The 16303-nt window shown below is 41.5% G+C and overlaps 1 protein-coding gene across 2 annotated transcripts in view; it reads left to right on the top strand.

Annotated features, from left to right (window-relative positions):
- LOC118375350 (von Willebrand factor A domain-containing protein 5A-like) overlaps positions 1-16303 on the top strand; it is a 58267-nt gene that overhangs the window by 27960 nt on the left and 14004 nt on the right. For both annotated transcript variants that reach the window (XM_052467990.1, XM_052467989.1), the window contains exons 2-9: positions 7129-7179; positions 10416-10618; positions 11317-11539; positions 11873-12048; positions 12224-12338; positions 12557-12732; positions 13052-13140; positions 13299-13443. In XM_052467990.1, coding sequence (XP_052323950.1) covers positions 7137-7179; positions 10416-10618; positions 11317-11539; positions 11873-12048; positions 12224-12338; positions 12557-12732; positions 13052-13140; positions 13299-13443 — 1170 coding nt within the window. In that variant the 5' untranslated portion in view covers positions 7129-7136. The remainder of the gene's footprint in view (positions 1-7128; positions 7180-10415; positions 10619-11316; positions 11540-11872; positions 12049-12223; positions 12339-12556; positions 12733-13051; positions 13141-13298; positions 13444-16303) is intronic.

Below are 16303 nucleotides of genomic sequence, written 5' to 3'. Positions count from 1 at the left end.
TTCGAATCCCCGAGCTGACAAGGTCTGTCGTTTTGCCCCTGAACAGTTAACCCACTGTTCATAGGCCGTCATTGAAAATAAGAATTTGTTCTTAACTGACTTGCCTAGTAAAATAAAAATCCTCAGAGGGTACTTGAGAAGACTCATGAGACCATATGCTAACTGGTAAAATGCACTTCTGGGGGTTCTTCAGTGGTACTCTGGACAGAATAAAATGTTCTTGTTGGTACATTAACCGAAAGAGGTTGGGAAACCACTGCTCTACTTGACATCAAGGCTATTTTACATGTATTATTTGTATAATTCATACGATCTTAATTAAAGTTAAAATCACTTGTACTCATAATTTGGCTGCTTGGCTCAGCATCATTGTATTACTGTGCTACAATTGTCAGTCATGACGGAACCTGATGTGCCTAGCAAGAGACAGTAATAGTCACATGTCATTCATGTCAATGTTTATCCAACATATAGTTTGAATTGTTGGATGTTAATGCTCAGGACCGTACAACAAGTATACAAATTAAATACCTGACCTCCTGACATTATTGACCATTGCATTCCATCCTATTTCACTAGTTCAACCAGAGATTACACTGGCTGGACAGATATTGACATTATTGCATCAGGCTGCTGTGATTTCATTATTTGTTCACAATAACTTTAGCTTGGAAATGTACATTTTTACACAAAGCATCTGTTGTATGAGGAATTACTGTCTGTTCTGGAAAGACCAGTATTGTGTTACTGTACAAAGCACTGTTTTATCAGCAACCAGCACTTATGGCGCATGATCAACCAGGGCTCGATACTGCGACCAGAACAGTTGTATTTGTGACCATTTGACTTGGCAGTGCGACACACATTTTGAATTGGTCACAATGGTGCCAATGAGAAATGTACCTGGTCACGGTAGTTTTTAGTTCACCATTTGCTTTTCAAAATGAATTAAAATGAAATGATTTAATTAAACAGTAATGACCCAAATTGAACCAACCTTCTGAAGAAGCAACAACAGCAGGGGAATTCCCCTGTCCATGCGTGCATCAGGGCTCCACATACAGGGCTGCACAGTTAGGCTAAACACTCCAGTGCAACATTGACTGTCAGTGCCAGTAAAGAATGTTCTTGTGATAATGCTGTTTTTAATCTAGGCTATACAATTGATTATTAATCACAAATGCGTTGCACACATATAAATCAGATCATCAACTATATTCAGCCACGGCCAATATTTTTCTTGAGTGGATGGTCATGGACCATAACATAATTACAAATAATTTGTAGACTGCATATTGACTGCAAGAATCCCAAATATATTTGACTAAAACAATCATTTGAAACCTTGCATACATTTGTGTACAATCACTTGGGTTTCTCTATTATGTGTGGGAATACTTGGAATGTCCAAAATAAAAATCACTTGGAGCTCATTTCCTAGTGTTTACAGTTTTATATCCAACAATTAAAAATATATTTAAAAATGAAAATTGAAGTTAGGGAACCCTGCAATAGTCTCTCTGGAATAGAGAATGCACAGCTTTCAAACGTTTGGTTGTTGAGTGGCGTTGAAAGTGTTAAAGTGTTGGTTGAATATTTGCAATGCCAAATTCAGTCAACGGAATAAGCCTACCTTAAATGATATTTTGGCCTTGAAAAGTAATTGAAGTTATGGTAGCATATTTAGAAGTTCTACTGCTCCAATATAATTATTCTGTGATTTTATTTGATTTCAGTTCAGTTTATATGATAGATGTTGCCGCTTTCATTTTGTTTCCCACTGTGTCAATTGAAGGGTGTTGCACTAGTCTGTTGTGCTTGTTGAGGTAAAACCATGTGCGGTTATTATGAGCAAGGCATCAGATGTTTGTTTCAACTTGGTTTTCCATACAAGTGCATTGCAGTCAACTTGGCTTTCCATACAAGTGCCTTGCAGTCAACTTGGTTTTCCATACAAGTGCCTTGCAGTCAACTTGGCTTTCCATACAAGTGCCTTGCAGTCAACTTGGTTTTCCATACAAGCGCCTTGCAGTCAACTTGGTTTTCCATACAAGTGCCTTGCAGTCAACTTGGCTTTCCATACAAGTGCCTTGCAGTCAACTTGGTTTTCCATACAAGCGCCTTGCAGTCAACTTGGTTTTCCATACAAGTGCCTTGACGGTCTCCATGTCACCCCTGTTGATGAGGATGGAGTCTTGTCCAGCCTGGTTCCTCCTGAAGTCAACAATCAACTGCTTTATTTTGCTAATGTTGAAGGAGAGGTTGTTTACATGGTGCCACGCCATCAGAGTGCCTACCTCCTCCCAGTAGTCTGTCACGTAGTTAATGGTAATCAGGCCTACTACTGTCGTGTCGTCAGTGAACTTGATAATGGAATTGGAACTATGTTAGGCACGCAGTCGTGGGTACACGGGGACTGAGGACGCACCCTTGTGGGGCACCCGTGTTGAGAATCAATGTCAAGGAGGTAATGTTGCCTATATTCACCGCCTGGGGGGGACAACCCATTAGGAAGTCCAGGACCCAGTTCAGACCCAGGGCTGTCAGCTTTGTAATGAGCTTATAGGGCACTATGGTATTGAAGGCTGAGCTGTAGTCGATGAACAGCATCCTCACATATGTATCCCTTTTGTCAAGGTGGGTAAGGGCAGTGTGTATTGATTGCAATGTCGATTGTGTCAATTTCTTTATTTTCTTTGTTTGGAGAGCATGTGTCTGGTTTCTCCGTCATGTTAAATGTGTGAACTTGCGTGCTTGAGCATATATAGATATACACCTGGCCTGCCCTCCAAGATATGGCCGGCCACACCTATTCTTTAGAAGTGCCTGATTTGGGATGTTCATGTCTGTTCACGTTTGATAACTCAATGGGGAGGCTGCATTTAAGCCTAGGAGAACCCACATGTGCTTTGTATGGTAAGGATAGTTTTTTTTTTCCTGATAAGAGGCCATTTTCTTTTTGAATGCTCACATTTTAAAGTCAGAAGTTTGTAAATATAATTTAATTGTACATACATCACCATCACCAGCGCTGTGTAAATAAATCCAATATTCATTTGCACCTCTATCTGCCTGACTACTGCAAAATCTTTGTCCTTATGACTGCTACAAGGTCCCTATTTTACAGCAGTATGCTGTCTATTTAGTCAGGCAATGCCCACATTATTCTGACATATTTAGAATGTAAAAAATAATCATCTGAATGTCAATTCATAATGCCATTGGGTAGGCCTGTTAAAACATGTTATCCTTACGGTGGTAATATATATAAATATATATAAATATATATATATAAATATATATATATATATATAAATATATATAAATATATATATAAATATATATAAATATAATTCTGTTGGCTATTAAAACAGTTCCATTTTTAAATGTAGGTCCTTGTCAATACAATTCAGTGCTTGAAAAAGTCCTTTTAAAATTGTCTTGGTAATGTCTGTGTAAACCCTTCGTTGTGGCTACTTGCTCAGTCCACAAATGAAAGATCAAATCACCTGCTATTGAAATTATGCACTCATTCGCTTCCCTGTCACATTTTTACTTGGGCACAAGGGCATGCTAATTTAAAAGATGGCTTGTCATTATTAGGCAGGTTCTATATGGAATTCAGGCTCATTATGGAACACAGGCCAGGTCATTGTCAATTATAAAAAGTGAGACCAAATCATGTGCTTTGTGCAACAACTGAAAAAGTTGGTGTAGAGAAATGTTCCCTCTAAAGTGCGTAGTAGTGCGCAGAAGGTATAAAGTACCTGTCAAAAGTTTGGACACACCTGCTCATTCAAAGGTTTGTCTTTATTTTTACTATTTTCTACATTGTACAATAAAAGTGAAGACATCACAACTATGAAATAATCATGTTGCAACCAAAAGTGTTAAACAAATCAAACTATATTTTATATTTGAGACTCTTCAAAGTAGCCACCCTTTGCCTTGATGACAGCTTTGCACACGCTTGGCATTCTCTCAACCAGCACCTGGAATGCATTTCAATTAACAGGTGTGGGATTTCTTTCCTTCTTAATGCGTTTGAGCCAATCAGTTGTGTTGTGACATGGTAGGGGTGGTATACAGAAGATGGTCCTATTTGGCAAGAACAGCTCAAATAAGCAAAGAGAAACGACAGTCCATCATTACTTTAAGACATGAAGGTCAGTCTATCTGGAACATTTCAAAAACTTTGAAAGTATCTTCAAGCACTATGATGACACTGGCTCTCATGAGGACCGCCACAGGAAAGGAAGACCCAGAGTTACATCTGCTGCAGAGGATAAATTCATTAGAGTTACCAGCCTCAGAAATTGCAGCCCAAATAAATGCTTCACAGAGTACAAGTAACAGACACATCTCAACATCAACTGTTCAGAGGAGACTGCACGAATCAGGCCTTCTTGGTCAAATTACTGAAAAGAAACCACTTCTTGAGGACACCAAAAAGAAGACTTGCTTGGGCCAAGAAACACGATCAATGGACATGCGACCTGTGGAAATCTATCTTTTGGTCTGACGAGTCCAAATTGTATATTTTTGGTTCCAACCGCCATGTCTTTGTGAGACACAGAGTAGGTGAACAGATGATCTCTGCATGTGTGGTTCCCACCGTGAATCATGGAGGATGAGGTGTGATGGTGTGGGGGTGCTTTGCTGGTGACACTGTCTGTGATTCATTTAGAGTTCAAGGCGCACTTAACCAGCATGGCTACCACAGCATTCTGCAGTGATATGCCATCCCATCTGGTTTGCGCTTAGTGGGAGTATAATTTTGTTTTTCAACAGGACATTGACCAAACACACCTCCAGGCTGTGTAAGGGCTATTTGATCAAGAAGAAGAGTGATGAAGTGCTGCATCAGATGACCTGGCCTCAATCACCTGACCTCAACCCAATTGAGATGGTTTCGCATGAGTTGGACCGCAGAGTGAAGGAAAAGCAGCCAACAAGTGCTCAGTATATGTGGGAACTCCTTAAAGACTATTGAAAAAGCATTCCAGGTGAAGCTGGTTGAGGGAATGTCAAGAGTGTGGAAAGCTGTCATCAAGTCAACGTTACATGATTTCATATGTGCTATTTCATAGTTTTGATGTCTTCACTATTATTTTACAATGTAGAACATAGTCAAAATAAAGGAAAACCCTTGAATGAGTAGGTGTGTCCAAACTTTTCACTGGTACTGTATATCATCCCATGTATAGAACCACAAGATTGAACTTCAGTCAACGTTCTAGAGTTTTCCCTGTTAGTCCTTTTGTGACTAGGGGCTAGTGTTTTAATTTTTGGAAAAATAACGTTCCGGTGGTAATACGGGATATTTTGTCATATAATTATATATAATTGACAGCTTAGGATAGAAAACACTCAAGTTTCCCAAACTGTAAAAATATTGTCTGTGAGTATAACAGAACTGATGTTGCAGGCGAAAGCCTGAGAAAAATCCAATCCGGAAGTGCCTCGTGTTTTGAAAGTGCTGCGTTCCAATGAGTCCCTATTGAGCAGTGAATGGGCTATCAACCAGATTACTTTTTCTCCGTATTCTCCAAAGTGTCTACAGCATTGTGACGTAGTTTTACACATTTATGTTGAAGAATACCTGTAAGCGGCTACATTGCGCAAGTGGTCACCTGATGCTCCCAGAGTGATTCTCGCGTAAAATACAGAGGTAGCCATTATTCCAATCGGTCCTACTGAAAAACCAATTGTCCCGGTGGATATATTATCGAATAGATATTTGAAAAACACCTTGAGGATTGATTATAAACCACGTTTGCCATGTTTCTGTCGCTGTTATGGAGCTAATTTGGAATAGTTTTCGGAGTTTTCGTGATTGCAATTTCCGGGCGATTTCTCAGCCAAACGTGAAGAACAATTTCACCTACAAAAATAATATTTTTGGAAAAAAGGAACATTGGCTATCTAACTGAGAGTCTCGTGAATGAAAACATCCGAAGCTCATCAAAGGTAAACTATTTAATTTGATTGCTTTTCTGATTTCCGTGACTAAGTTACCTGCTGCTAGCTGGACAAAATGCTATGCTTGGCTATTGATAAACTTACACAAATGCTTGTCTAGCTTTGGCTGTAAAAGCATATTTTGAAAATCTGAGATGACAGGGTGATTTTCATGAATAGGAATATTTTCTAGGAATATTTATGTCCGTTGCGTTATGCTAATTAGTGTCAGTCGACGATTACGCTCCCTCATGCGGGATGGGGAGTCACTTAACACTGTCAACGTTTCCCTTTATTGTGTCAATTGTGATTGAATCAACACAATATTACCCACTATCAATTCAACATAACAAAACGAACTACGCAAGAGATTGTCATATGAAGAATTCATTAGAGTAGTATTCTATTGCGCACAACTGAGCCCATAGTTTACACCGAACGGTGCGGCATAACTAATCAGAGCTGCAGTAGGCCTATATGCAAATAGACCATTGCCATATTTGGATCTGTGGCACTTACTTTGAACTGGACTGTGTTTACAGCTGTGGTCTTGAGTAGATGTGCTTGTTTGGAGATCAAAGCGAGAGCAGCATGTACCCACGTGTGCACATTTAGTTCATATCCTTTTCTAGTTAGTGAGTTATTAGCCCAGTTATAGATCATTTTTAGTCAGCAATAGGGAGTGATTGCTTCCTGCAAGAGCACAAACCATGTACATTGTTTGTGTTGTACTTTGAGACAGGCTTGAATATGCTAAGTAGCCAATAGGCACAGGTTAGCATAATTTGTCTGATTCTCTGTAATAATGGTTTGGGAATAATAATGCATTATATTTTGAAAAGTGGTTTCTTGCATCGAAATAACACAACATATTTTGTCACCTTGTCTGAAGGACAAGTGGATAAACAGGTTAATGTCAAGCTCTGCATGTTTTAAGTCTCATGGAATGAAGCCTACATTGAACACCACTCATTGGCTGCTACTGTAGGCCGAATTATAAAACAGCTATGTCCATGTTAAAATGTTACATTTTCTCCTTGTTTTTGATGGTAGGCCACTCTGGTATACCTACATAATGATCAAATAGCCACAGTAGCCTACTTGGCCACACATGGCAATTAACTTCAGTACCAGGACAACTATATGACACCTGAATTCTTTATACAGGAGCCAAAATGGTGAACTGCTGTGGATTGGTAACTGTCAAGAATGAACCAGGTACGGTTTGAAAGCAGACATTGATTGTTTACTTCCAGTGTCTGTTTCTCTTCCTTTTTTATGAAATAAATACTTCAGAACATTTCACCACATTTACAGTTGAAGTCGGAAGTTTACATACACTTAGTTTGGAGTTATTAAAACTTGTTTTTCAACCACTCCACAAATGTCTTGTTTATAAACTGTAGTTTTGGAAAGTCAGTTAGGACATCTACTTTGCATGACACAAGTCATTTTTCCAACAATTGTTTGCAGACAGATTATTTCACTTGTAATTCACTGTATCGCAATTCCAGCGGGTCAGAAGTTTACATACACTAAGCTGACTGCCTTTAAACAGCTGGGAAAATTCCAGAATATGATGTCATGTCTTTAGAACCTTCTGATAGGTGAATTGACATCATTTCAGTCAATTGGAGGTGTACCTGTGGATGTATTTCAAGGCATACCTTCAAACTCAGTGCCTCTTTGCTTGACATCATGGAAAAAATCTAGAAGAAATCAGCCAAGACCTCAGAAATAAAATTGTTGACCTCCAGAAGTCTGGTTCATCCTTGGGATAAATTTCCAAATTCCTGAAGGTACCACGTTCATCCATACAAACAATAGTACGCAAGTATGAACACCATGGGACAACACAGCCATCATACCACTCAGGAAGGAGACACATTCTGTCTCCGAGAGATGAACGTACTTTGGTGTCAATGTGCAAATCAATCCCAGAACAACATCAAAGGACCTTGTGAAGATGCTGGAGGAAACAGGTATCTATCTATATCCACAGTAAAACAAGTCCTATATCAACATAACCTGAAAGGCAGCTTAGCAAGGAAGAAGCCACTGCTCCAAAACCGCCATTAAAAAAAGCCAGAATATGGTTTGCAACTGCACATCGGGACAAAGATTGGTACTTTGTGTAGAAATGTCCTCTGGTCAGATGAAACAGAAATATAACTGCTTGGCCATAATGACCATCGTTATGTTTGTAGGAAAAAGGGGGAGGCTTGTGTCGTGTCTTTGGCATCATTAAACATAAGACTTATTTATCAAATAACTCAGTAACTGATTAATCATGTAACTGCAATTAACTAGGAAGTTGGGGACCGAGGAAAATATTCAGATTACAAAGTTATCATTTCCTAAAATAAGTTTTCTGATATTTTATCTGATCAATTAGTCTTCAAATTAATGAATTATTTACTTTACCTCACGTTAGTCTCATTCCAAACGTCGTAAATTGTTGGTTATCTGCACGAACCCAGTCTTCACTATAAGTCATCCATACATCAATTGTCTTAAATCATGTATTTATTAAATAACTAAACAATCAGAAGTGCACACACAAACAAACAAACAAACAAACAAAGTAAATATGGTTACAAGAAATGATAGGGGAATGTGCCCTAGTGGGCTAAACCGGCATCGCGGCTTGTTAAACAAAAGGGGAGTGGGGGTCAGATGAGAAGTCACGACAGAGTTGATAATTATAACAATTGAAATGCGAATCCTTTGCACATGAACTCTCCCTCATTCGGGAACAATTGCAATCAATATATAAATTTATGCTCAGTGTGTCGTCTTGATCGCTGTTGAAAAGTTTGATTATTTTGTAGAATTGTCCGTCTCTCTCACTCTGCCATGGTTAGAATGGATAGTTCAGAGTGACATTCATTCATGTTGTTATAGAATGGATGTTTCAGCGGATGTCGTTCTTCGCGTTCAATGATACCGAATTCCTAGCTGCAGACTAGTAATTAATATCAAAGACTTGTTCTTATTCTGTCGGTATCGATAGTCTAAGAGTTTAACCACGTGGGATGGTTAAAAGATTCAGCCATCTACTCAAACCGTGGCCCTCTCATTATAGAGGTAAGCTGGTCTGCAACATTTGTCCTCTCGTGATTGAGAGAAACATGGTCTGTTGAGAAATTCTCACGGTGGGGTTTTATTGCAGAAAAGGGCCAGTACCAGGATGCCTTACCTTAACTGGGCTCATGGGCGGTCCTCTGATTTTAGTTCTACTCAAAGGGGAATTGGAGTTTCCTTCATTAAAAAGTCCAAAATCACATTACACAATTTTACAAACAGTATCATCCTCACTCATTCATCTTATACAACAATTAGATGTAAACCTCATATCTGAAGTTATTATATAAACAGTGTTATGGTAATGTGGCCGCACCGTCAACCATGAGCTTCACCAAATTGTACCAACCGGACCAGTTCGTAGCTGGATTCTTCACCGATCTTTTATACCTTATCCAGAACATAAATGTTGTTCGGACCTCAAGTTCTGTGAGGTGGAAGAAATTCCTTTGTTCTCTATGAAAATTCACTCTGTCTCCTCATGGCCACAGTATAGAGACAATCTCCTCCAGGAATTTACGACTTCTCTGACCACAGCAGCCTAGTTGTAGGAGAGAGAGAGATTGGGATGGTGCTCGCTGTACCCAAAGAGGGCAACGTCATGACACTTGCGCGCTGAAGAACACAACCATGAAGCACGGGGGTGTCAGCATCATGTTGTCGGGATGCTTTGCTGCAGGAGGGACTGGTGCACTTCACAAAATAAATGGTGTCATGAGGCAGGAAAATTATGTGGATATATTGAAGCAACATCTCAAGACATCAGTCAGGAAGTTAAAGCTTGGTCCAAATGGACAATGACCCCAAGCATACTTCCAAAGTTGTGGCAAAATGGCTTAAGGACAACAAAGTCAAGGTATTGGAGTGGCCATCACAAAACCCTGACCTCAATCCTATTGAAAATGTGTGGGCAGAACTGAAAAAGCGTGTGCGAGCAAGGAGGCTTACAAACCTGACTCAGTTACACCAGCTCTGTCAGGAGGAATGAGACAAAATTCACCCAACTTATTGTGGGAAGCTTGTGGAAGGCTACCCAAAACGTTTCACCCAAGTTAAACAATTTAAAGGCAATGCTACAAGTACTAATTGAGTGTATGTAAACTTCTGACCCACTGGGAATGTGATGAAAGAAATTTCAGCTGAAATAAATAATTCTCTCTACTATTATTCTGACATTTCATAATCTTAAAATGAAGTGCTGATCCTAACTGACCTAAGACAGTGAATTTTTACTAGGTTTAAATGTCAGGAATTTTGAAACTGAGTTTAAATGTATTTGGCTAAGGTGTATGTAAACTTCTGACTTCAACTGTATATTATTTTTCACGAAATTAAAAATCTGTTGCTCCATCCATCCCTACCTCTCTCAGTGCCTCTTAAGAGTATTGCTGTGGAAGTGAGTGTGCAGGGGCATGTGGCCACTGTGAGCTCCACTCTGCAGTATGAGAACCAGGAGCAGAGTCCTCTGGAGGCCATCTTTGTTTTCCCTCTGCCGGGAGAGGCTGCTGTCTGCAGGTTCAGCGCAAAGATAGGACAGACTGAGGTGGTGGCTGAGGTTCAGGAGAAACAGAAGGTGAGGAGAGATGACAAGTCAATAATGAGACAAATGCAACTATAGACATTTTAATGAAATTTTCTGAGATCTACAAAAGTATAATTTATTGCAGGATTTGGGTTAACATGTTAGTACAAGTGTTGTTACTAGTGTAATTAGAGCGTTACTACACAGTTTTAAGAGAAACTTGGTATAAAATGTTACCGGCCAGCTAACCTGGCCCCATTTCCATCATGGCAACCTAATAATCCCTTCATTCTTAATTGGTAAATATCACTCCTCGCCTCTCCACCATGTTATCTGGTGTGTGGTGAGCATTCTGGTACAAAATGGTTGCTGGGTACTATACATTGATGGTGGATGAGATGAGTTCCCCCCTTACTATGTAAAGTGCTTGTGGTACCTCAGTTGGTAGAAAGGCTCTATATAAATCCAATCCATTACTTATTATTATCACTTTATGGTTAACCAGCAGTCTATGACCTAGGGGCCTTCAAAAGTTATTCAGATGTTTGTTGACAGCTCTCTGCTCTCAGTATTAGACTTTGACCCTGTAAAACTGGTTCCCAACCTACTGCTTTGTCAAAGCGACTCTCTGTCAAACTCCATTGACCTGACTAGTGTCAGTCAGACGGCACCCTCCCCTGGATGTATGCTACTGTACTATACTGTGTCAGGCTGATGATGCGTCCTTGTGGTCCTCTGTCCCTCCTCAGGCACAGGAGCAGTATGATGATGCATTGAGTTCGGGCCAGCAGGCTTTCCTATTGGAGGAGAGTGATGAGAGCCCGGACGTGTTCAAGCTGAGTGTGGGCAGTCTGCCTCCAGGGGAGAAGGCCTCTGTCAGCCTGGACTATGTGACAGAGCTGGCTGTACAGGCTGACGACGGCCTGAGGCTCTGCCTGCCCGCCGTGCTCAACCCCCGTTACCAACCCCAGGGTAAGAACATGGGCCCCTGTATAGAGACACAAACCACTAATACATCATAGGGCAGTGCAAAACAAAGTAGAAACCTTGTGGGCAGCAGTGTGACTAGGAACCAGTACCTGGTCCCATAGGGCAGTGGTCTTCAGTCCTGCTATTGGAGACCCACAGGGGATGGTGCAGGCTTTCGTTACAGTCCCGTTTTAATGAATTAATCATTATTGAATTAATCAAAGTCTTGGTGAGTTGTTGATGAGATGAAAGGAGTGTTAGTGTTGGGCTGGAACAAAAACATTTGAATCTGTGGGTCTCTCGCCCCTCTCTCTCCCTCACCCATCTCTCTCTAAGGGTCAGACAGTGGTAGTGCTGGCAGTGCCCAGGTGTCCTCGGTGCCCGCTGGTTCTGTCCCCTACAGTCTGTCCCTCCGTGCCCATGTGTCGTCCCCTCATCCCATCTCTGGAGTAGAGTCCAACTGTCCCCTGGACCCACTCAACTACCTCAACACAGAGAAAACCCAAGCCACGGTACTGTGTGTGTGTGTTCATGTGTAAGTGTGTTGCTTTACGTACATATGAATGTGTACACTGTGTATGTCTGTGTGCTTGCACTCTCACTAGCACCATAAACCATCAGAATCCTTCATAGTTGTTCAATTCCCTCTCTGACTGCTCTGCCTTCATGTGAATGTCCTAACTGCAGGTCAGTCTGGCTGCAGGTCATCAGTTTGACCGGGATGTTGAGCTGTTGTTGTATTACCAAGACACCCATCAGCCTACTGCTATAGTAGAGGCAGCACAGGCTTCTGCCAAGCCAGGTGAGGGTGGGGGGTACTCTGTTGTAGATTGGTGTAGATGAGATCAATGAGTAGTCTAGTCTACTACCGTCATCCATGTTTATAGAGAGGGACATGGTGAGACTGAAGGAGAGGCGTCCAATAGAAATGGAGAAAAACTTTTGAACACTTATTTCTTTCTCTCCTTCTTTCTCTCGTTCTCGTTCTCTCTCCCTCACTCTTTCTCCCCTCCTCCCCAGGCTCTCTGATGGGTGACCCAGTGGTCATGCTGAGCTTGTACCCAGAGTTCCCCAAGGATGTGATGTCATCTATGACCTCACACGGGGAGTTCCTGTTCGTAGTGGATCGCTCCGGCAGCATGGAATGCCCCATGCACCTTGGGTCTGGGTCACAGGACCGTATTAGCAGTGCCAGGGTATACACACACACACACACACACACACACACACACACACACACACACACACACACACACACACACACACACACACACACACACACACACACACACACACACACACACACACACACACACACACACACACACACACACACACACACACACACACAGCAACCCTATTCTAGTGAATGAACAGCTCAATCTGCACAGGATTCACCACAAGGTAGTTTGGAGTTAAATCCAATACACAGTGGTTACTCTGTACTAGTTCTTTAAGACCGTCCTATAAGGTTTATTGAAGAGTAAAGACACTTGTTGGACTTCTCTCTTGCAGGAAACTCTGCTGCTCTTGCTGAAAAGCCTGCCCATGGGCTGCTACTTCAACATCATCGGCTTTGGGTCCAGTTATGAGTCCTTCTTTCCGTGAGTGTTTTCTCCTTCCAACCCCTGTTTCAATCTTGTTTTACATCTAATAATTTGAAGCAGGTAGGTGAAGGATTCAAATGTCCATGGCTTGGGTCTGTATTATGTTGTGGTGATGACCCTTTGACCTTGTGTGTGTATATCTATCTGGACATCAGTAAGAGTGTGGAGTACAGCCAGAAGACTATGGATGAGGCTCTGCAGAAGGTGAAAGAAATGAGGGCTGACCTGGGAGGTACAGAGATCCTCCAGCCTTTAAAACATATCTACAGCCAGCCCTGCCTCCCCGACCAGCCCAGACAGGTATCTAACACACCTTACATTCCTTACAGTGCCTTAGACCGAGAGGCACAGCAGTCTCAGGCACTGCATTTCAGTGCTAGAGGCGTCACTACAGACCCTGGTTCAATTCCAGGCTGTATCACAACCGGACCTGATTGGGAGTCCCATAGGGCGGCGCACAATTGGCCCAGCGTTGTCCGGATTAGCGTTTGGCCGGGGTAGGCCGTCATTGTAAATAAGAATGTGTTCTTATCTGACTTGCCTAGTTAAATAAAAATAATAATATTCACAAACACTCCCACAGAGAAATGTCTGTACTTTCTGTAACAATGCTTCCATTGTAACAGAACCTCATGCGTTGCTTTACTGTGGGTTATACAATGACAGTCGGGATGATGTTTTTCGTCAGCTGTCCAGCCAAAATGATAGTTAAAATGATCTAGATTAAAATAATAAATTGTGTACAATGTTATCAGGTAACAATAATGTAAATGCCTTTGCTGAAGCCTGCCACTGTATCCTCCAACAGACATTTCTTTGTAAGTTTCTGAATGTCCTTTTATCTACTTTAGTTTATGCATACGTGTACAGATGACGCAATGTATAAAGACTGTTACCCAAAATACAGATGATGTATTTTTGATGATGCCAAAGGAACCACTGTACCATGTTTGACTAGGTTTGTTTTTTAGTGTCTCAACTATCTGAGTGGTCAACAAAAATCTGTCAGTTATTGTATCATTGTGGAGTGGCATTTGAATATTTGTTTCTAATCATCTCACTCATTGGCCTTCTATATACCTTACACACACACACACACACACACACACACACACACACACACACACACACACACACACACACACACACACAGATTCATACCGGTTCCTCTTGAAACACCTGAAACTCCTCCCACCTTTCCATGTGTAACGCGCAGGATATGAACCCTGGTCTCCCACGGGAGCAACCAATGTCTTAGACCATGAGGGAATTCCCTTTTGGGCTTTGGGCATGTTTAGTTACAGAGTAACACCTTAGCAAACAGTATATTTTGAGTGTGGTATTTACAGTAACTGGGAGACCAAATAGACCTGTGTTTTTGGTTACTAAGGAAACATTCTCAGTATCAGTGCTGCACATACATCATTTAACGTTGACACATCAACATACCCGCTGTTACAAATCCCTTTGGCTCTAGTCTAGGGGGGATGGCAACGAGACCCGTAACATAACTCATGCAAATTACAACAGTGAAAAGGTAACAGTGAGAACGGACAACCACAGACAACTTAAATCTACCGTCAAACACTCATGGTTTATTTGGTAAACACACGGTAAAGGCGGGGGGTTTGGGGCAGAAAAAGGGACTGAGCTGGACCCAAGGAAAGAAACAAATGTCCAAAAACACCCCCAAGCAAGACTAGCCTACTTCAATACAGCTAACTAACCAAAAATACAGTGGTTGGTCCACCCAGTTCTAACTAGTGTTCTTAGACAAAGTATTCCTACGGGTAGTGTAGGCCCATGGGCGACTTATCTAAGTACCCCCTTTTCCCACCAGCATACAAACAGTCAAACACCATAACAAAAACAATAACTAATACTCACAGGGTAATGGACAAAGTGACACGTAGTTGCTAAACCAAACAAGAGATCGACAGAGAGATTGAGCTCTAGAGTAAACAACTGACAGGGTTTTTAAACCAAGGGAATGTGATAGGGTAAGGGAAAAGGAGCAGGTGTCTTCTGATTGGAGAATGATGATTGTCATCTGTGAGGGGAGAAGGAGAGACAAGAAATACACACCGGATACCTGTATCCGTAACACTCCCACCCTTAAAAGAGCAACCCCGGGGATTGCGACCACAGTATTTACAAAACATTCAAAAATCATAATTTTTAAACACGAGACAAAGCATCTGCCAACACTTTTTCAGAACCTTTTTTGTAGTGGATCTCCAAATGATAATTTGCACAATAAGCGCCCAACGCATAAGGCGCTGGTTCTGGTTGTACATCCGGTAAAAAACACTAAGGGGTTATGGTCAGTATATAGGGCCACTGGTAGGGCACTGGAACCAATATATACTTCAAAGTATTGCAGAGCTAACAACAAAGCTGAAGTATCTTGTTCGATGGTTGCATAGTTTGTCTGACATTTGTTAAATTTACAAGAAAAATAACAAACAGGATGATCCACTCCACTTGTCCTGCTGCAGTAGAACAGCACCAGCACCTCTGGCACTTGCATCTACCTCAAGTTTAAACGGTTGTTCAAAATCCGGAGCAGCAAGTACAGGGGTACTACATAAGAGTGCTTTCGCAGTATCAAAAGCTACCTTAAAATCAGGGGACCACTCAAATGATCTAGCTGGACTGAGCAAATCGGTCAGTAGAGCAACTACAGCAGAGACATTTTTACAGAAACTACGGTAGTAGCCAACCATCCCTAAAAAGCGTCGTAGCTCTCGTCTGGTGGTAGGTGTGGGAAATGCAGTTATAGCCAAGACTTTGGCATCAACGGGGCGCACCTGTCCATGGCTGACCTCTTTGCCGAGATTGGGAAGGCTACTGTTACCTAACTCGCACTTTGCCAAGTTCAGGGTTAGAGAAGCAGCTGCCAAACATTCACATACTACCCTTAGAGAGTCAACATGATCTGAGGTCCAACTTAGTTACATAAGTCACAGCACCAACAGTGTCGATACAGTCGTCCAGTCTGGATAACGGGAACGAATCTGGCATTGTGACAGAATTTACCTTTCGATAATCCGTACATAATCTGGATGTACCATCAGATTTATGAACCAGAATGCAAGGAGAACTCCAAGGGCTTGAACTTGGCGTAGCCACGTCATTCTCCAACAAATATCTCACCTCA

The sequence above is a fragment of the Oncorhynchus keta genome, chromosome 18 (assembly GCF_023373465.1).
Source record: "Oncorhynchus keta strain PuntledgeMale-10-30-2019 chromosome 18, Oket_V2, whole genome shotgun sequence".
Classification (NCBI taxonomy): domain Eukaryota; kingdom Metazoa; phylum Chordata; class Actinopteri; order Salmoniformes; family Salmonidae; genus Oncorhynchus; species Oncorhynchus keta.
This window is presented reverse-complemented; position numbering and strand designations above follow the sequence as displayed.